Consider the following 22,110-nt stretch of genomic DNA (forward strand, 5'->3'; position numbering starts at 1 on the left):
AAAGTTAGCTGGTACTGTTGGTATTGTAAGTGGCAAGTAGAGCTCATATTTTAGATTTTGTGTAGTTGCTAGCGTTGAACTGTGTGTTGGATGCACATGAATATATTCATTATATGCCAGCGCACCTCACCGTGCCAGGCCACCACTGCGTCACAACACACAGCTGCCAGTGCACCTCTACATACCCGACCACCACTGCATCACACAGCTGCCAGCGCACCTCACCGTGCCAGGCCACCACTGCGTCACATAGCTGCAAGCGCACCTCACCGTGCCAGGCCACCACTGCATCATACAGCTGCCAGGGCACCTCACCGTGTCAGGCCACCACTGCGTAACACCACATAGCTGCCAGCGCACCTCACCATGCCAGGCCATCACTGAGTCAGAGATTAAATAAAACCTCACTCGCACCAAACAAATTTATATTTCTAAATATCACAACATGATCGAATTTAAGTCATTTTAATAACAATGAATAGTCACCTAGGCGTTACAATATAAACATTTATATTGATTTAAATAACGTTTTGATTTAAATCGCAAATGCGGGTTTAAATATATGTGTTTTTTGATTCACAATCAGACAAATGCAACATAAATTGATATCTTTGTCTTCTAAGTATCTTAATAAACTTTCAGCATAGCTTTCTCCCCGTTTAGATTTATTTTGGGATCAAACGTGGAAAGATTAGATTGTAATCGTTTTTATTTTTTAAATACATTTTAGAAAAGTGTAATCTATACTAAAAAGCTGTACACCACCTGCTATAAAGATACATATTGTAATACTTTCGGGTTCGGATAGGACAGACACAAGAACTCAGACTTGCGGAGTTAAAGCAAGTTAAAGCCTTGATTTTATATATCACCTTTAAAAGTGGCATCTCAAAGCAAAGTAAATACCCAACACTGATTGTACCCATCTGTCATGCTAATAAAGCAGCTTGAATTGAATTGAGAGGGGGGGGGGGGGTATATTTGCTTTGTGTATAAAGTACATTGTGAATGTTTTCACAGCCTTCACTTTGTCGTTTTTATGCCATTTTTTGACCACGCACGAATATTCCTATGTCCGTATCTTCGCAAGGGAATCAGTGCGAATTTTAATACTAATTAAATGACCGCGGGCACTTTCCACCCCCTCTACATTCTCAGAGTAGAACAGACTAACCTTCTAATGAGAGACGGTCCACCCCCCACGGACAGGAAAAGTGCCCACAGGCACTTAAACTTAATATGGTCAGTAACAGTAAACAGTAACATGGTCAGAAGGAGCACGTACAAACGTTTCCGAAATAACCACATGTAAGACTCTGATGCTTAAAATGTTTAGGGAGAAAGTGGAATACTGGTGTGTATTTTTTCTTTAAACTACCAATACCAGCCATATACAGTCTGTAACGTAGGGATTTCTATATGTCTTTATTTAGTGGTTACATTAGTGACAAAGGCTAAACTTTTAGCTTCAGTAACGTGTACATATCTCCCCTTTTTATAAAACGACATGGTTAAAAACTGTTCCAGAGCCACTGTTGTTTCATCAGTGAAAAGTACATCATGAAATGCCTCTCCCTGTTCAATCCACTGGAAAAAAGAAAAGGAGCATAAAGCTTCTGATGGTCATAAACGATATTCATTTAGGAGCAGCATCAGAGGTATGTTTTTAACTGCACTGCATTGGAGAGAATACCATAGTGTGTTTTTTTTTTTTTACTCCCTGGCGGAAACTGGCTTCCAGAAGAATCAGTATGGCTCAGAGATTAAATAAAACTTCACTCGCACCAAACAAATGTATATTTCTAAATATCACAACATGATTGAATTTAAGTCATTTTAATAACAATGAATAGTCACCTATGCGTTACAATATAAACATTTATATTGATTTAAATCGCGTTTAAATCACCTTTATTTAAAACCCATAAATAAAGCTGATACTGTTTAGACTTTTAATTATTTAAAACTGTATTAAAGCAGCACGATACACAATGCAACGTAAATTGCTATCTTTGTCTTCTGTGTAATAATGTTCACCTCTCTGTCCAGCAAATTTACAATAGTAATAATAATGAACTTTATTGTATATGGCGCCTTTAAAGGTGGCTCCTCAAAGCGCTTTACAGGTTAAAAACAATACTGTTAGGCTGGGAAAACGATTTTTTTTTAAGAAATACAAAATGAGATATAATGATATGTTCCGGCTTAGACATTAACGAAGAGCATAACGCGTGTACTGTATACACTCCAAGTACAACCCCCCTCTCTGCAGGGGTGCTGGCTGTGACGAATTGAACCGGTTTCACGGGTATTTTCAAAGTAGGAGGCGAGATTTCCAGCGAAAGACACCTCCCCCCCCCTCAAAAACCCAGTAAGTACAGTACTTACTAGTTAAAGGCTAGGCTCCTCAATGAAATCGCTTTAACATGCTAATGCGTTGGTGTAACAGTCCGGGCGTGGCAAGCTTCTAATTTCAACCCGACTACGGCGAAAGGAACCCTTCTTTCATTAGAAGACAATGAACATATTTTAGCCCTGAATGAATTAATAGCAAACATGGTTTACATAAAAGACATTTTTCCAAGAAAGTTTAACCTTTGTCACTAATGAAACCACTAAATGAAGACATAAATATAAAAATCTTAAGATTTTTAAAATACATGACTTTGCTAAAATTTATTTGAAAATAAAAACAATTACAACCGCCAGGGGAGGGAGAGAACAGGGGAGGGATGTTGGTTTTGCATAAGGGGCGGGGCTATGGAAATTAGGTCTGTTTGGGAATGTGTAGTTACATGTTCTGGCTGTTTGTGAATTATCGTTGTTGAGTATGGAGTGTTGAGGTATTGATTTTGTGTAATGCTTTATGTTGAAAATTGAGGTGGATTTTGTTTATGATAAATAGGATAAACTGGGATGTGAGGAAGGTTTGGTTTTGCATAAGGGGCGGGATTATGATAATTGGAGGACTTTGCGAGAGTAAAATGGTTTGATATATTTGATTTTGTATTGTGGTTGTTATCTATGTTTTTGGTTGGTATTATGTTTATATGGTTGTTTTTGTTGGTTGGTTGTTATTATGGTTATTAATAATACGATCTATAGTTGAAATCTGAGCCTAAATAAAAAGAAAAAGCAAGTGATTAGGTTTATGAGCAATCTAATTACTTATTCGTTTAAAACGCTATATAAAATAAAGTTTATTATTAATTTGCTGGACAGAGCGGTGAACATTATTATGCATAAGACAAAGATAACGATCCTGATCAGTTTAGAAATCTGTGTACGCTGTAAGGTTTTTACTTCTTAAACTTTTAAAATACACGTTTTGAATAGAAAGAAATCCTCTTCCTGGTACAGTATGTATAGCAAACCAGCACGTCTTTTTTCTCCAATCAGAGGGGTGTCAGATGGTGTCAGCCAATCACCATTCTGAAGCCCTACCATAATCTCTGGTATGGGGAGACCCCAGAATTCTGTCCCATAGTTTAGACAGATGATAGATACTTTTATTGATCCCGTGAGGGAAATAAAGTAAATCATTTTCATTTTAGGAAATTATTAAACGCTCGGTTAAAAGCAAAGGAGATTGTCTGTTATAGTGGACATAAAAACAAGAGTTCGCTGGCATTATATCCTGGAAGACACAGACCGGCGCCAGACCGGTAAAATGCCTGATGAACTAGGGATTGGACAGTTTCCAAGTGCTTGTACAATCGATGGAAATGTTCAAATAAATGTGCAAAAGAAATAAACAAAATAATCATTTATTTCTTTATCATATTGGGTAGCTAATGTCCTCTCTTTGCTAGTTAGTGGCTGTGTTTCTGCATTGGGTAGCAACGGGTGACTGTTCTCAGGCGGAAGATGTAAACAGCTTAATGTTCGTGTTAAATAATTTTTTTAAATTAAAATTCATTCTATACAGCAATCGCATATTTGGGTACCGTTTCATAAAACTTTCATGCTTAAAATGTTTAGGGAGAAATGGAAGACTGGTGTGTATTTTTTCTTTAAACTACCAAGACCAGCCATACACAGTACAGTTTACATACATACAGTAATGTTAATGTTCCTAAATTAATATCGTTTATGACCTTCAGATGCGTTATGCTCCTCTTCTTTTTATGCTCAGCTACTAAAATTTCCCTTTAGTGGTAAAATCCATATAAATATTCAAAACTAAGCGGATTAAAATGTGCACAGTAAAGACATTAAATGATTAAATCTTTTCACTACCAACCAATGCACCACGAGTGCCCCTGTCGGTCATTTTGGCCAGCCAATCACTTACCGCGGTGCCCTGCGGTGGCTTGTGGGTAGGTTACTGTACCGCGGGTTTTTACCGCGCATTTTGAATGGCTGCATCTGTATTATCTTTAAATTCACATAATATGAAAAATTAATATGGATTTTTAAAAAATGTTTGTAGCTGTCAATAAGAATAACGTGAGCATAATGTCTCTGAATGTCATAAACAATTTTAATTTAGGAATATAAATATATTGCATATTCTGTATATGGCTGGTAGTGGTAGCTAAAAAAAATACATAACAGTAATCCACTTTCTTCATAAACACTTTCTACATCAAAGTCTTTAACTCAGTCACTTACTGTGGTTATTTTGGAAAAGTTATAGTACTTTTTAAATCCACTTAATGGGGAATATTAATACGGAATCAGAGAACTAAAGAAATTCTGGTAGCTGAAAAAATAATAAAAATAGTTCCTGAACGTTATTAATAATATTAATTTATGGATCTTAATTTAGTACATTTATATGCCTGGTATTAGTAGTGTATTCCACTTTCTTCATAAACATCTGCATCATTTTCTTTGTCTAATTCACTTGGTTATTTTGAAAATATTTTAACATGTCTGTTAATAATAAAAATTGCTTACACTTTTATAGCGCTTTTCTGGACACTCCACAAAGCGCTTTACAGGTAATGGGGACTCTCCTCCACCACCACCAATGTAAAGCTGTTATAGCTGTGTTACCAAGTGATGCTTTGGTAAAGTGGGTGCCTATTACCCAAAAGGTCCCTTGTTCAATTCCCAGCTAGGGTACATGTTTTATTTCTAAAAAGGTCTCTAAAATAAAATAATAGAAATATATACACTACAGTTACATTTTGTTATGTTTGTATATATTAACATGTTAAATATTAATACATTAAAAGCATGAATGAGTTAGCAAATGTGAATACTGTCAATGGTGTGAGTGTTCACATTTACAAGGAGCCTTAAAATGAAATGGTATTAAAAAAATCCCTGAAAGCGAAGTATAATAACATTCTGTCTGAACCTTATTAAGAATAGTAATTTATTAATAATACATTTTAAAGTGCTTGTATTTTGTTCATGTTGATGTATCACTTATTTTCTTATTAAAACGCCTATTTTTGAGACATGATGTCTCAGATGCCAATAACTTTGTGAACAAAACACAAAGAGTTTTCAAACGACAGGCATTTTAAAGATCGCGATTTGTGAAAATGTTCAAAGCTTTTATTTAAACAACATCTAGTACCTTCTTGGATTTTTAAAAACCTTTGTTTTTTTTTTTTAGTTTATGTGCAATTACACATAGGTTGTGGTGTAGGCGAGTTCATAACGCAAAAATTATTAATCAATAGCTATGTACAGATGCAGCCATTCAAAATGCCCGGTAAAAACCCGCGGTACGGTAACCTACCCACAAGCCACCGCAGGGCACCGGAGGGCACCGCGGTAAGTGATTGGCTGGCCAAAATGACCGACAGGGGCACTCGTGGTGCATTGGTTGGTAGTGAAAAGATTTAATCATTTAATGTCTTTACTGTGCACATTTTAATCCGCTTAGTTTTGAATATTTATATGGAATTTTACCACTAAAGGGAAATTTTAGTAGCTGAGCATAAAAAGAAGAGGAGCATAACACATCTGAAGGTCATGAACGATATTAATTTAGGAACATAAACATTACTGTATGTACATAAACTGTACTGTGTATGGCTGGTCTTGATAGTTTAAAGAAAAAATACACACCAGTCTTCCATTTCTCCGTAAACATTTTAAGCATGAAAGTTTTATGAAACGGTACTCAAATATGCGATTGCTGTATAGAATGAATTTTAATTTTAAAAAATTATTTAACACGAAAATTAAGCTGTTTACTTCTTCCGCCTGAGAACAGTCACCCGTTGCTACCCAACGCAGAAACACAGCCACTAACTAGCAAAGAGAGGTCATTAGCTAGCCAATATGATAAAGAAATAAATGATTATTTTGTTTATTTCTTTTGCACATTTATTTGAACATTTCCATCGATTGTACAAGCACTTGGAAACTGTCCAATCCCTAGTTCATCAGGCATTTTCTTTTACGCTGCAGGCATTCTCCCGGTCTGGCGCCGGTCTGTGTCTTCTAGGATATAATGCCAGCGAACTCTTGTTTTTATGTCCACTATAACAGACAATCTCCTTTGCTTTTAACCGAGCGTTTAATAATTTCCTAAAATGAAAATGATTTACTTTATTTCCCTCACGGGATCAATAAAAGTATCTATCATCTGTCTAAACTGTGGGACAGAATTCTGGGGTCTCCCCATACCAGAGATTATGGTAGGGCTTCAGAATGGTGATTGGCTGACACCATCTGACACCCCTCTGATTGGAGAAAAAAGACGTGCTGGTTTGCTATACATACAGTACTGTACCAGGAAGAGGATTTCTTTCTATTCGAAACGTGTATTTTAAAAGTTTAAGAAGTAAAAACCTTACAGCGTACACAGATTTCTAAACTGATCAGGATCGTAATCTTTGTCTTATGCATAATAATGTTCACCGCTCTGTCCAGCAAATTAATAATAAACTTTATTTTATATAGCGTTTTAAACGAATAAGTAATTAGATTGCTCATAAACCTAATCACTTATTCTACATAAACACAGCGTAATTGCTCTCTGAAAATGCTTTTTCTTTTTATTTAGGCTCAGATTTCAACTATAGATCGTATTATTAATAACCATAATAACAACCAACCAACAAAAACAACCATATAAACATAATACCAACCAAAAACATATCATAATCCCGCCCCTTATGCAAAACCAAACCCTCCTCCCATCCCAGTTTATCCTCTTTATCATAAACAAAATCCACCTCAATTTTCAACATAAAGCATTACACAAAATCAATACCTCAACACTCCATACTCAACAACGATACTGTTTAGACTTTTAATTATTTAATACTGTATTACAGCAGCACAATGCACAATGCAACATAAATCGCTATCATTGTCTTCTGTGTAATAATGTTCACCTCTCTGTCCAGCAAATTAACAATAGTAATAATAATGAACTTTATTGTATATGGCGCCTTTAAAGGTGGCTCCTCAAAGCGCTTTACAGGATAAAAACAATAACAACAATACTGTTAGGTTGGGCAAACGATTTTTATTTTTTTTAAAAGAAATACAAAATGAGATATAATGATGTGTTCCGGCTTAGACATTAACGGAGAGCATAACGAAGGTCATATAGGTCATAAACGATATTAATTTTGGAACATCAACATATTATGTAAACTGTATGTTGCTGTTATTGGTATTTTAAAGAAAAAATACTGTAAAATCCTGGGTCTGGTACAATGTTTCAGGCATTCATGTGAAGGACAACAGAGCTTTCACTGGCCGATTATCAAACTTTATTGATAAAACAAAAACAAAAACTATCCGACCAAGCCAGAAGAAGACAAAAAGAATAACGGACACAGCGTGAGCCTGCATTCCGAGCCTGCATTCTCTCCTCAGCCGTCCACACCACACTTTTCCCTGGGTCAGAGATTAAATAAAACTTCACTCGCACCAAACAAATTACCACACACTGAACACTGAACATGTTAACCCAAATATGTCTCACAATACTTTTATGGTACATTACTTTGCTAAAATGTATGTTACGACCCCAAGTGTCTAGGGGAAAAGGGGTGTAACATTTAGGATAATTCTTTTGGAAGCAGGGGGGTTTTGGTGAGGGACTAGGAAGCGTGATAACAAGGGTACGGAACTAGAGTGGTGCCAAAGGAAAGAAAATAACAAACAAAATGGAACTGGCTAGGACAGTGAGGGAAAGCTAATCTGACTACAAAAGAAAACCCGAAACACACGGTCTTCGGCATCTTCAACACCCTAGCTAACCTGCACTGACTACCCAAAACCATACAAGACAAATGGCACTCACCCGTACTAAACTAGTGTACTAATACAAAATCAACTAAGTGTGTAAGTGTACCCAACAACCTAAACTAACCTTATATACAAAAGTTCACACAAAAACACAAGTGAACCAGGAATACAAATAAGGGAAAACAACAGTAATCAACAGGAGCAGGGTACAAAAGAACAAGAAAAGTTGAACATGTAACACTGGGGCAAGGTAATGGCAAAACAAGGATGAACACACAAACAAACGAAAGTACAAAGAAACTAACAAAAAAACCAACAAAACAACAAAGCCGAAGCTATACGAAAATACACACACACAAAGCAAAACAAACCAACAAACGAAGCCGAAGCAATAACCAGAAGCGAAGCGAAGCGATAACCAAAACCAAATGGGACCGAAGTCAAACGAAAGGCCTCTCCTTGCTGAAAACAATGGGGAAGAGAGAACAATCAAGGGTCAGCAGTGTGGACATAACAGAAAAAACACACACAGAACACACACTGGGACGTAACAATGTATTTAAAAATAAAAACGATTACAAACGCCAGCAGAGAGAGAGAGACACACACACAGTTCTTCATTGTCAAAAAGTAATTTTTACTTTGTCAGCACCCAGACAAACGCAAATGCGTTATTAATGAAATGCTTTTATTCATTCTTAATCGAACTCACAAGTTGTCATCTGCTGTTGAAGCTCTGTGAGACTAGACTCACACATGGCTAGACTTGACTATTTAACCATGAGATTATGTTTATTAATCTTCCTTGTTATGTACTGAGAATGATAAACATCCCCAAACACGGGGGCGGCGTAGCGGTCGGCTCTGGCTTTCCCATCTATACCGATGCACTGCAAGTACAACCCCCCTCTCTGCGGGAGTGCTGGCTGTGACGAATTAAACCAGTTTCACAGGTATTTTCAAAGTAGAAGGGGGCGAGATTTCCAGCGAAAGACACCTCCCCCCCTCCAAAACCCAGTAAGTACAGTTCTTACTAGTTAAGAAAGCTAGGCTCCTCAGTGAAATCGCTTTAACATGCTAATGCGTTGGTGTAACAGTCCGGGCGTGGCAAGCTTCTAATGTCTCCCGACTACGGCGAAAGGAACCCTTCTTTCATTGGAAGACAATGAACATATTCTACCCTTACATGGGCGCGGTGGGGTGCTGTACCAGCTGTCAAAAAAAAGTTTTTTAAAGTCAATTGAGTGTCCATAATATTGCAGTAAGTGAAAAGTGTGCTGTCCTTTGACAAAACAAGGCTCGCCAGATAATGTGAATCGAAACCTGTTTTTCTAGCTTTTAAAGTCGTGCGATGTGTAAGCAGGAACACATCATTATATCTTACATATGAAAAATACATAATATAGCTCCCAAACAAACGCAAACATGTTTTTAATAAAATGCTTTTATTCACTCATAATCTGACAATTTCAGGAAGAATTGTCATCTGTTGTTGAAGCTTTGTGAGCTCGGTGACTTTGAGACCACTTGTTATCCCAAGTTGTTTGAATCGCCACAATTCAAATAGAGAAAAAAGAGCTGACTGACAAGATTTAAGATGTGGCTGTCAATGTTGGATTAAAAAAAACACGTTGCCCGACGTTAGTTGCATTGCTTGAAAAATAATTTTATTTTGAGAGACTGTATAAGTAATTCAAGTGTTTTTTTAACTTCCTGAAAAACAAGTAATAATTTAACAATATGTGCAAACGTTTTATGATATGTCGCTGTTGTGAATGTCTGTGGAGTGTATGTTATTTGCCTGTCCTAGCTGTGCTCTCTCGCTCGCCCTCCCCCCCCCCCCCTCTCTCAATTCAATTCAATTCAAGGTGCTTTATTAGCATGACAGATGGGTACAATCAGTGTTGGGTATTTACTTTGTAATCTGTGGTCCTTTTAACTGTTTTTACACCTACTGTATTGCTTTGAGATACCACTTTTAAAGGTGATATATAAAATCAAGGCTTTAACTTGCTTTAACTCCGCAAGTCTGAGTTCTTGTGTCCGTCCTATCCGAACCCGAAAGTATTACAATATGTATCTTTATAGCAGGTGGTGTACAGCTTTTTAGTATAGATTACACTTGTCTAAAATGTATTTAAAAAAAAACGATTACAATCTAATCTTTCCACGTTTGATCCCAAGATCCCAAGAAAAATAAATCTAAGCGGGGAGAAAGTTATGCTGAAAGTGTATTAGGATACTTAGAAGACAAAGATATCTATTTATCTTCTGACCTTTCCCTTTCACAGGATGAGCGATCCCTCCTCAGCAAAGGGCTCAGTTTTGTACCAGTTCCCAGGAAGCTGGACATCCCCCAGACCAATGTCGACCTTAACCGCTTTTACCGCAGGATCCGTCTCAGAGCACATTTTGCCGACAATTCCTCTTCACAGGCAGCTGATAACAACCCGGTTATTGATGTCATTAACAACATTAATCCCAAACAGAGCTGTTGGACTCCCTCCTCTGGCCGTTTTCCACCAGTTGATTATTTCATCAACCAATGCACTAATCAAGCTCCCAAGGCACTCTCTATACCCAGTAAACATAGGTCTAACCTCACCCAAGGAGAAAATCAGGCGCTCCAGTCTCTCCGCAACAGGGATGATATCGTCATCAAACCAGCGGACAAAGGAGGCGCTGTTGTGGTGTGGCGTAAGGATCTATACATCTCTGAAGCCTCTAGACAACTAACTGACACTTCTGCCTACCTCCCTCTCCAACAGGACCCTACCACTGACTACCAAAAGGAAGTGGTATCCACCATTTCTCTTCTTATCAGCAGTAATGAGCTCCCCCAGGAGGCAAACCAGCTCATCATGGAACATCCACAGGTATCTCAATTTTACCTCCTCCCCAAAATCCACAAACCGGACACCCCTGGACGCCCCATCGTATCAGCATGTAACTGTCCAACTACTTACATCTCAGCCTTTCTCGACAGCCTCATGAGACCGCTGGTTGAAGATCTTCCCTCATACATCAAAGACACCAACCACGCGCTCCAACTTTTTAATGATTTCCAATTTCAGGGTACCGAATGCTACATTTTTACCATGGACATCACATCTCTGTACACCGTCATTCCCCATAATGACGGCCTTACAGCACTCAAGCACATGCTGGACAAACGCACAGTGCTTGATCCACCCACCCACACCCTGGTACGCCTTGCAGAATTGGTCCTCACACTGAACGCATTCTCTTTCAATAATCTTTTTTACCAACAGGTCAGTGGAGTTGCCATGGGCACCAGAATGGGACCCAGCTATGCCAACATTTTTGTCGGCTGGGTAGAAGAACGCTTCTTCGCTTCCTACACTGGCTATGTCCCTGACCTCTACAAACGATATATTGATGACTGCGTCGGTGCCGCCACATGCTCCAGCGATCAGCTTGAGTTCTTCCTGCACCATTTCACCAACTTCCACCCGTCCCTCAAATATACGATGAACATATCTTCCACTACTCTTCCGTTTCTAGACATCCACTTGTCTATCAACTACCCCCGACTGTCCACTTCAGTTTATTACAAACCCACGGATTCACACAGCTACCTCCTGTACAGCTCATTTCACCCCAACCACACTAAAAACTCTCTTCCTTTTTCACAGTTCCTTAGGTTACGACGGTTATGCAGCGACGACATCGACTTCGAGAACCAAGCCCTCGAAATGTACTCATTTTTCATCAACAGAGGATACCCCAGCAGTGTGATTGACAGGGCCCTTGCCCGAGCCAAAAACACCCCCCGGACCATCAACCCGATCAGGAACTCCCGCCGTAACAACCGCATTCCTCTGGTGCTTCCTTACCACCCTAACACACTTCCTATCCCCAGGACCATTAACCACAACTTTTCCATCCTACAGGATGATCCCTCCATTGGGGCCCTCTTTTCTGATCGCCCTATCATCTCATATCGCCGACCACCTAATCTGCGTAACCTCCTTGTTCACAGCTCCCTTGACCGCCCTCAACAACCATCCACACCAGGCACTTTCCCTTGCAACAGAGCTCGCTGTATCACCTGCAAATACACAGCCACCACCACACTCATTCAAGGCCCCTCAGGACAATTCCGGATCACCCAGACAGCATCTTGTACCTCCAGCAACCTTATTTACTGTATCTCTTGCAGTAAATGCCCAGCCATCTACATTGGAGAAACAGGAAGGAGACTCGGAGACCGTTTCAGAGAACACGTCAGGGCTGTAAAGATTAAAGATCTCTCCAAGCCCATTGTTTCTCATTTCACCTCTGACGGCCACGACCACTCTAATCTCTCCGTCTGTGTTCTCAAAGACGGTTTTCCAAACTCATACATCAGAAAGACCACCGAAACTAAAATTATTCTGCAGCTAGGATCACACCTTCTCCCTTCCCTTAACGACAGACTACTGTTCTTTTAAATTTTCTCCATTCATTGGAAGTTTCATTTCACACCTCTCTGCACCCATTCTGACTTAACACCTCTTGATTGGCCTCTCTTTCTGTCCCCTGCTCCCGCCTCTCACTCCTCCTCCCTCCCAACCTTTGTTCTCCCGCTACTTTACCTTTGCCTACTGCCCTGTCTCTCTCACACCTGAAGAAGGCTCCACGGCCGAAACGTTGTGTTCTCTTTCTTCTTTTTTTCGGCATGGAATAAACCTATTACTTGTTCCTTTGCAGCCTACGCATGCTGACGCAGCTACCCACCTGATATCTATTTATGTTGCATTTGTCTGATTGTGAATCAAAAAACACATATACTTAAACACGCGTTTGCGATTTAAATCAAAACACGATTTAAATCAATATAAATGTTTATATTGTAATGCATAGGTGACTATTCCTGGTTATTAAAATGACTTAAATTCGATCATGTTGTGATATTTAGAAATATAAATTTGTTTGGTGCAAGTGAAGTTTTATTTAATCTCTGACCCAGGGAAACGTTTTATTTTCTCAAAGAAATGTTTGTTAAAAAAAAGTCATGGCTCCGGCTGGATTCCGGCTTGTGTTGCGGTACATGAATATAATTATATCGTTATTAATTTCTTTAGATACGCGATTCCATATTATATTCCCTTTTAATCAAACTCTAAAAGTATGCTTGTTGACTCCGGTAACAGTTTAGTTAAAGACTTCGATGCTTAAAATGTTTAGGGAGAAATGGAATACTGGTGTGTATGTTTTCTTTAAAGTACCGAGACCAGCCATATACTGTATGTTTATGTTCCAAAATTAATATTGTTTATGGCCTTCACACGCGTTACAGTATGCTCCTATTCTTTTTATGCTCAGCTACTAAGATTTCCCTTCAGTGGTAAAATTCCATATGAATATTCAATACTAAAACGGGCACAGTAAAGACATCTTTGTACAACCGACCAACGCACCACGAGTGCCCCTGTCGGTCAACCAATCACGTACCGCGGTATTTTGCTTCGTGACGCGCGAAATACAATGAGGGGGAAAACTTTTTTTTCCTAATCAAAAGAAGCACAATGTGTTCACAACAAGCTATAATAAACTATTTGTTATATATTCATTAGTAATTTTGTTAAGTAAAATAGCCCTACCTACTTTCTGTTTTTAAAATAATGTGATACTTGGCGTACTGTAATATACAATATAAAATTAATAAAAGTCTAAACAGTGTACAACTTAAATTCTATAATTGGAAAAAGATTGTCCCAATGGGCTCAGCATTGTCTGTGATTTGAAACCAGGCGTTTTCTGGCAACAGCCCTAATGCTTCCGCACACCTCATTAAGCATTCACCTGGCGATTTTACAAAGAAGTACAACAGAATATTTTTAAAAAGCTGGCTGGATCTGTATATTACTTTGGATTTGTATGAATTTAATTTAAGAATCAGCCTTTTATGAGAGACATTATCTGAAAATCTAAAGACTGTATATCATGTTGTATGTAGTTTTGTCTATTGTTTTTACTTGCTCAAACCATTCTAGCAAATTAAACTGTTCTAAATCATTTTTTGCTTTATTTTAAAATACAGTTGTATTAGTATTCCTCTAATTGAGCTCTAGGTATTACTTCTGAAACTTTAGCTATGACAGTAAAGTAAGACTGGTCATTTCAGAGGTTCCTGATTCTGTGTTGTTTCACTTTTATGGTGTTACATTTGCAATATCTAATCCTTTGGTAATGCTCCCATTTCTTAGTGAGAGGTGATATTTTCTAACTAGGGGTCTGTAAAAAAATCCCTAATTTCCTTGAGTATGATAAAAACTCACATCAGGACCTGGTGATTGTTTCTTAGTTGCCCTAGAACCTGTAGAACCCCGTTGTCACTTTTATTTTAATTACTGAATACTAATGGACCTCATTTTGTCACATGGGGCATGTCATTGATATTTTCCTATGCAAAGCATTTATTTAGGCTATTCAATAGTCCTTTATCCTCTTCTGCCATTAATTCCCTATTATTAACTGTTTTTGTAGTACTGAAAAAATATTATGAAATATTATTTTCTGTCTGCACTTCAGACTTATAATTCTAATAACTCTTTTTAGCTGTTCTTGAAATATGTATACTCTTTCTCTTTCTTTGAATCTTGGGACCTTTCACTCTGTAGATTGTTTTCTTTCTACCATTTTTAATATCTCCATTAAATTACTTAGACCATATTTTCTTTTACTTGAACTTGTTATATGAAATAAGATTTGAGCCTTTAAAATTAAAATGTTAAACTATGACCATCTCTTTTATTAAATTTTTATCCATCTGTTCCCAGTTGCCTGTAAGCTCTAACTCATTCTAAATTTATAAACCCTAAATTATTTACACGCATTTTAATTTCTTAGAGGCTCTATCACATATCATCAGCCATATCAATTCCATCTTCTGTGTTCCCCATCACACTATCCCAGTATATACAGTATGTGGAAAGATGAAATCTCCTTATAATATAACAGCACCTATGCTGCATACTGTACCTTCCTGGTGTTATCATATAGTCAGCTACTTGTGTCGATGTCTGCAGTAGGTGGTCTATAGTGACACTTCATTGTTGAGACCTTTTTGAGAATTTTGTTGAGAATTTTTATTTTCCTGGTTAACCCACATAGATTCTGAACTGCCTGTACCCTTTAACTTCAGGGGTTATTTGCTGTTTTACACATTGATTGTATTAAATACTGCCTAAATTGTATTTATTAATGTTTGACAAGTGTGAGATTGGTACTTAATGCATGTTGTGTGTTTCAAGCAATATTTTCTTTGTCATGGAAAGAATGTGATTTTAGTTTTGCTTTGGTCTTTCAGTTTGTGATCCAGTGCTGGGTGACCATGGATCTATGGTAAGGACATCTTCTTTTGATCTTGTGTTTCTTCAACCTGTATATTCAAATTGTATGGCAGAGATAATGTTGAGTACAGTATGTATTCACATCACCTAACAGTGAGATAAGATCACAGCATAAAACTGCAAAGGAACAAGTAATAGGTTTATTAGAGAAGAAAGGAGACATAACGTTTCGGCTGTGGAGCCTTCTTTGGGTGTGAATAAGGCACCCGAAGAAGGCGCCACAGCCATAACGTTGTTTCCTTTCTTCTCCTTTCAGCATGGAATAAACCTATTACTTGTTCCTTTGCAGCTTATGCATGCAGACGCAGCTACCCACCTGAACTACTTCAGCATAAAACTATTTCACCCATCTTGTTCTTTTGGTTAATAGTTGCTTGTAGCTTATCAACACACATACTGTAGCATGTCTGGGTATTTTTACTCTGGTGTTTGAAATGATGTGGAGTTATTTGTGAGAGTCAACATGTAGCCTTGCCGTGCAATGGCTAGTGTCCTATCAAGGGTGTACCACGCCATGTAACCATTGCTTACTAAGGCTCCAGCTCCTCCATGACCCTGAATTGAATGACGTGGATAGAAAATGGATAGATGGACCATGTAGCCCATTTTTCTCATTTCAATGTGAGATGTGTTATGTACAGTGGTTGTCAGTTGATGTTTTTAAATAAGTTGCCAGTTTGTCAATTTTGTTTTTAAGTCTTCCCTTTACTGAAAAATAATGTCAGCCAGAATGAAGAAAAGATCCATGTATGACAATGAAGCTCTGCATACTAATACCTAATGCATACCATTAGCTGCCTATCTTACTGCCTTTGTAGTTCACTGTTGTTTTTCCGCACACTCCCATACTTCTGCACTCTGAAGTCATGAGCTTCTCATGGTACTTAGTGGTAGAGGATTTACTTGCAAGTAATAAAGATATTGTAATTTTATTTCCTGATAACAAGTAAACAACATTCCTTTTTTTAAAAAAAATGCCACATGTTTCCAGTGACTCATGCCCAATGAGAGTATGACTCAGCGTGTCAGGATGAAAGATACTGAGCCATGTAAAATATAGCTAGATAGCTAGTCTCGGGATGCTGAATTTTATACCCCATAAAGATATATTTTTTAATTCTTCTGTCTTGCCATGGGCTTCTCATCATTTGCTTGCTCAGTGCTTATGGTGGTGCTCAGAAAGCTATCCTTTTAATTAATAATAATTAATAATTGCTTACACTTATATAGTGCTTTTCTCAACACTCCACTCAAAGCGCTTTACAGGTAATGGGGACTCCCCTCCACCACCACGAATGTACAGCATCCACCTGGCCATAGTGCGCCAGAACGCTCACCACACATCAGCTATCAGTGGGGAGGAGAGCAGAGTAATGAAGCCAATTCATAGATGGGGATTATTAGGAGGCCATGATTGGTAAGGGCCAATGGGAAATTTGGCCAGGACGCCGGGTTTACACCCCTACTCTTTTCGAGAAACGCCCTGGGATTTGTAATGACCACAGAGAGTCAGGACCTCGGTTTTACGTCTCATCCGAAGGACGGCGCCTGTTTTACAGTATAGTGTCCCCGTCACTATGCTTGGGCATTAGGACCCACATGGGCCACAGGGTGAGCACCCCCTGCTGGCCCCACTAACACCTCTTTCAGCAGCAACCTTAGTTTTTCCCAGGAGGTCTCTCATCCAGGTATTGACCAGGCTCACACCTGCTTAGCTTCAGTGGGTTGCCAGTTGTGAGTTGCAGAGTGATATGGCTGCTGGCTATATTTTGCTTTGGGTTTGGCCTCGTGCTGGTTCAGTCTTCTAACCATGCTTGGAAATTGGATTGGAAATTCAGACAGGTACTAACGGTTATTACAAATACAAGTTTAATCTTATTGATTAACTGAAGACCTGGTGCTACAAGAGGAAATAAACAACATGTACAAACATGCAAAAAGACACATTCAGTCTCCCAAAACCATGTTTGGCGCAAAGCCAAAACACAGCTGAACACCCAAAGAACGCAGTATCTGCTGTCAAGAACAGTGGTGGCAGCATAATGATATGGGGCTGCTTCTCTTCAGTGGGGACAGGGGCTCTGGTCAGGATAGAGGGGAAAGTGAATAGCTCCAAATATCAAGATATTTTGGACCAAAACCTGCTGTCCTCTTCCAGAAAGTTGAAGTTAAAGGAGAATTTCACCTGTCAACATGACAACACAACCAACTTGACAAAGGTATGAGAAAAAAGGAAGATCAATGTCTTGGAATGGCCCAGTGAGAGCCCGGACCTCAATCCTATAGAAAATCTGTGGACTGACCTAAAGACGGCTGTGCACAGGATATCCCCTTGCAATTTGACTGAGCTTGAATTCTTCAAAGAAGAGTGGGATAAAATTGCAAAATTCAGGTGTGCTAAATTGATAGAGACCTATCCAAACAGACTTACTGCTGTAATCAAAGCAAAAGGTGCTTCCATGAAGTATAAGTTAAATTATTTTTAATTATTTTTCCTAAAAAATATCCATTTGTTTTTCACTTAAATATTGCTGGTTATAAGTTGTTATTAAAGGTGAAAAAAGGTCTGACACGATTTGTTTTGATTTCAGCCTTTACATCAAAAATTTCAATAATGGTGTAGACTTATTGAAATCCACTGTATGTCCTTAGTTTTTTATGTTTATCAGCTTTAAACCAAATATAAGTATAATGTATTCTGAGTCAGTGATACCTGTTAGCTTCATGTAATGAGAGTTAAATGAGAGCCTTGTGTCTAATATGATGCCTAGGTTACATGCTGAGTCTTTGAGGCAAATTTTGAAATCCTCTGAGTTAAGTCCTGAAGTTATAGTAGTCCTATCAGTATTGTTGCCTCCAAACAACAGAACCTCAGTTTTATCAGAGTTGAGTAACAAAAAGTTGTCACACATCCAAGTCTTTACTTCATTAATGCAATTGACTAAAGTGATAATAGACGAGTTGTCGTTAGGTGTAAACAAAATGTACAGATGCAGCCATTCAAAATGCACAGAGTATGCTGCAGTAAAATGGGGTAGGCGTGGCGCGTCACAACATGTCATACCGCAGTTATGATAATAGTATCTGGAATCACCTTGTAAAACCGCCAGGTAGAGCTAATAAAGCTTAACATCTCATGTACAATGCCAGATTTCGAATCCCGGTCACTGCTGAGGGACAATCTTTTTCCAATTAAGAATTTAAGTTGTATACTCTTTAGACTTTTAATAATTTTTAACTATGTATTACAGCATGTTAATAATTAAACATTAAAAAGTCAGTATATTTTATAAAAGCAAGATTGCCCAGTTGGACAAAAGTACACAACCACCTTCATCATTAATGTTTTAATTATGCAGAAATATTTTTGTATCAAAGTCTTTATGGAAGATATTACTAATAGTATTAATAATGAATGACCTTGGACAGGCTGTAAGCTCAAAGGATTACCATGGTCCACTTTCTTTGTAATCATCTGCATCAGTTTAACTGTTGTAACCTGAAAAGACTTTTATTTTTTCATTGACAAAAAGTAATACCACAACATTTCGTTGATTCGATCATGTATTCGTTTCCAATCATACAAAATAAGTTTTGAGAATTTCCGATTCACCATGCCTTTCACATGCTCATAAATGATATTATTTTAAGAACATAAACATATTATGTAAACTGTATATGACTGGTATTGGTAGTTTAAATAAAAATACACACCAGTATTCCACTTTCTTCCTAAACATTTTAAACATCAAAGTCTTTCATTCGGTTACAGATGCAGCCATTCAAAGTGCACGGCACAGCTTCGAAGTCTTTAACTAACGCGATACCGGAGTCAACAAGCATACTTTTAGAATTTGATTAAAAGGGAATATAATATGGAATCGCGTATCTAAAGAATTTAATAACGGTATTCGTGTGCTGCGACAGGGCTGTGTAGGGCTGTTTCGCCTGCCTATTCATGTGAGCTGTCTTGTAGCCGACTGGTCTAGGTGCGTGACTACCAACGGGCAGGTTGTGTGTTCGAATCCAGCTGGTGCTGGACTTTTCTTTTAACAAACATTTCTTCGAAAAAATGGAATAGCGATATTATGGACAATCAATTGACTTTTATATTTCAAAATATCGCAACATGATCGATATTTGCGATATTTTGAACATATCTTCCCTTCTGACAGCGGTTCCTGCTTCTATTGTGTGTGTGTGTGCAACAGAGTAAATTTTTAATAGCGTTTTAAGCGAATAGGTAATTAGATTGCTCATAAACCTAATCGCTTTTTCTACATAAACACAGCATGATTGCTCTCTGAAAATGCTTTTCCTTTATTTTTAAAGTAGGCTCAGATTTCAACTATAGATCGTATTATTATAAACTTTCTTGGAAAAATGTATTTTATGTAAACCATGTTTGCTATTAATTCATTTAGGGCTAAAATACGTTCATTGTCTTCCAATCGAGTCGAGTTGACATTGGAAGCCTGCCACACCCGGACTGTTAAACCAACGCATTAGCACGTCAAAGCCCATTGAGGGTATTGAGCCAGTATTGGCTTTAGTATTCCCCCCCTCTCCCCTCAATTCAATTCAATTCAAGGTGTTTTATTTGCATGACAGATGGGTACAAGCAGTGTTGGGTATGTATATTGTAACGCTTACGGCACACAGGCACTGTGTAAGAGCCGGCGCACCAGAGCAGCGCACCGAGGGAGCGTCTGCATTTATAACTTAGTTTTTAAAATTAGTCAAGCAATATGAAGCATCTTCTTTTACTTTTAAGTCCCTTAAATACATTGAACACAGCTTTCTCTTAAGTCCCTTAAGTCGCATTAAGTGGTGAGAAATGTATTTAAGGGACTTAAAAGTAAAAGAAGATGCTTCATATTGCTTGACTAATTTTAAAAACTAAGTTATAAATGCAGACGCTCCCTCGGTGCCGCGCCGGGTGTAAATATCAAAGTATACATTCCCAACAAGAATTGTACCCATCTGTCATGCAAATAAAACACCTTGAATTGAATTGAGGGAGAGATGGGGGTAGTGGGACAGAGATACTGTAGACAGACTCAAGGCAAATAAGATACTTATGGGTACGCAGGCATTCACGACAGCAACATACGAAACGTTTGCACGTACTGTATAGTTAAGTTATTACTTGGTTTTCAAAGTGCAACGAAATACAATATTGTTGTTGCTGCTGTTCTGGTTGTTTTTATCCCGCAAAGCGTTTTGAGAAGCCACCTTTAAAGGCGATATATACTGTAAAACCACTGATTCTTATGGAATGTGTTCCGCAGGAGATTCAAATTTTTATTTATTTATTTTTTAATCGCGTATCTTAGGAAATCTCAGTATAACTTTGTTCATGAACAGTGGCATGTTACATTATCATTCGTTTTTTTAACAAGGCTCGCCAGCTAATGTGAATCGAAACCTGTGAATCGAAAACCTGCTAGCTTTTAAAGTCGTGCATGTGTAAACTGTACTAGAGGGCATGCAAGTTACTCTGCCCCTTTCAGCTGCAGGGAGTCCCTCTGCTGCAACACACAGCAGACAGAACGGGAGACTATTGCCTTTCATATCTGACACCAGTGAAGTAAAAGGGGTGTCTAAAGGGGTGATTTCAGACCACATTCTAGTTACTTTATTTTGTTTACTTTTAATATTTCTGTAATTTACAGTAGATGTCACAATAGAAGCCCGAAGCCTATTATACTCAGTCTAGCCTTGGATCCTCTGAGTCCCTTGACTCAGTTATTGCATATTAATTTCTTGAGATACGCGATTCCATATTATATTCCCTTTTAATCAAATTCTAAAAGTATGCTTGTTGACCCCGGTATCGCGTTAGTTAAAGACTTCGATGCTTAAAATGTTTAGGGAGAAATGGAATACTGGTGTGTATGTTTTCTTTAAAGTACCGAGACCAGCCATATACTGTATGTTTAAGTTCCAAAATTAATATCGTTTATGGACTTCACACGCGTTGCAGTATGCTCCTATTCTTTTTATGCTCAGGCACTAAGATCTCCCTTCTGCTTTGTGTAAGGATGGTATCAAGAGCAATGTGGTGAGAAAGCGACTTAAAGCGACTTAATTGAGGTGCCCAGCTACCAGTTAACACTGTACTTCCTACAATACTTGTGAAACCGGTTTAATTCGTCACAGCCAGCACTCCTGCAGAGAGGGGGTTGTACTCGTAAAGTAGAACCAGGCGAGATTTCCAGCGAAAGACACCCCCCCTCAAAAACCCAGCAAGCAGTAAGGCTTTATGTTGAAAATTGAAGTGGATTTTGTTTATGATAAAGAGGAGAAACTGGGATGGGAGGAGGGTTTGGTTTTGCATAAGGGGCGGGATTATGATAATTGGAGGAATTGCGAGAGTATATTGGTTTGATATATTTGATTTTGTATTGTGGTCGTTATCTATGTTTTTGGTTGGTATTATGTTTATATGGTTGTTTTTGTTGGTTGGTTGTTATTATGGTTATTAATAATACGATCTATAGTTGAAATCTGAGCCTAAATAAAAAGAAAAAGCAAGTGATTAGGTTTATGAGCAATCTAATTACTTATTCGTTTAAAA

The 22,110-nt window shown here is 38.2% G+C and overlaps 1 protein-coding gene across 2 annotated transcripts in view; it reads left to right on the forward strand.

The window, feature by feature from the left end:
• Positions 1-22,110, forward strand: part of pdxka (pyridoxal (pyridoxine, vitamin B6) kinase a) — a 153,954-nt gene that overhangs the window by 49,321 nt on the left and 82,523 nt on the right. For both annotated transcript variants that reach the window (XM_088912850.1, XM_088912848.1), the window contains one exon: positions 15,488-15,522. In XM_088912850.1, coding sequence (XP_088768976.1) covers positions 15,488-15,522 — 35 coding nt within the window. The remainder of the gene's footprint in view (positions 1-15,487; positions 15,523-22,110) is intronic.

Source organism: Atractosteus spatula, chromosome 4, assembly GCF_055471065.1.
Source record: "Atractosteus spatula isolate fAtrSpa1 chromosome 4, fAtrSpa1.hap1, whole genome shotgun sequence".
Lineage (NCBI taxonomy): Eukaryota > Metazoa > Chordata > Actinopteri > Semionotiformes > Lepisosteidae > Atractosteus > Atractosteus spatula.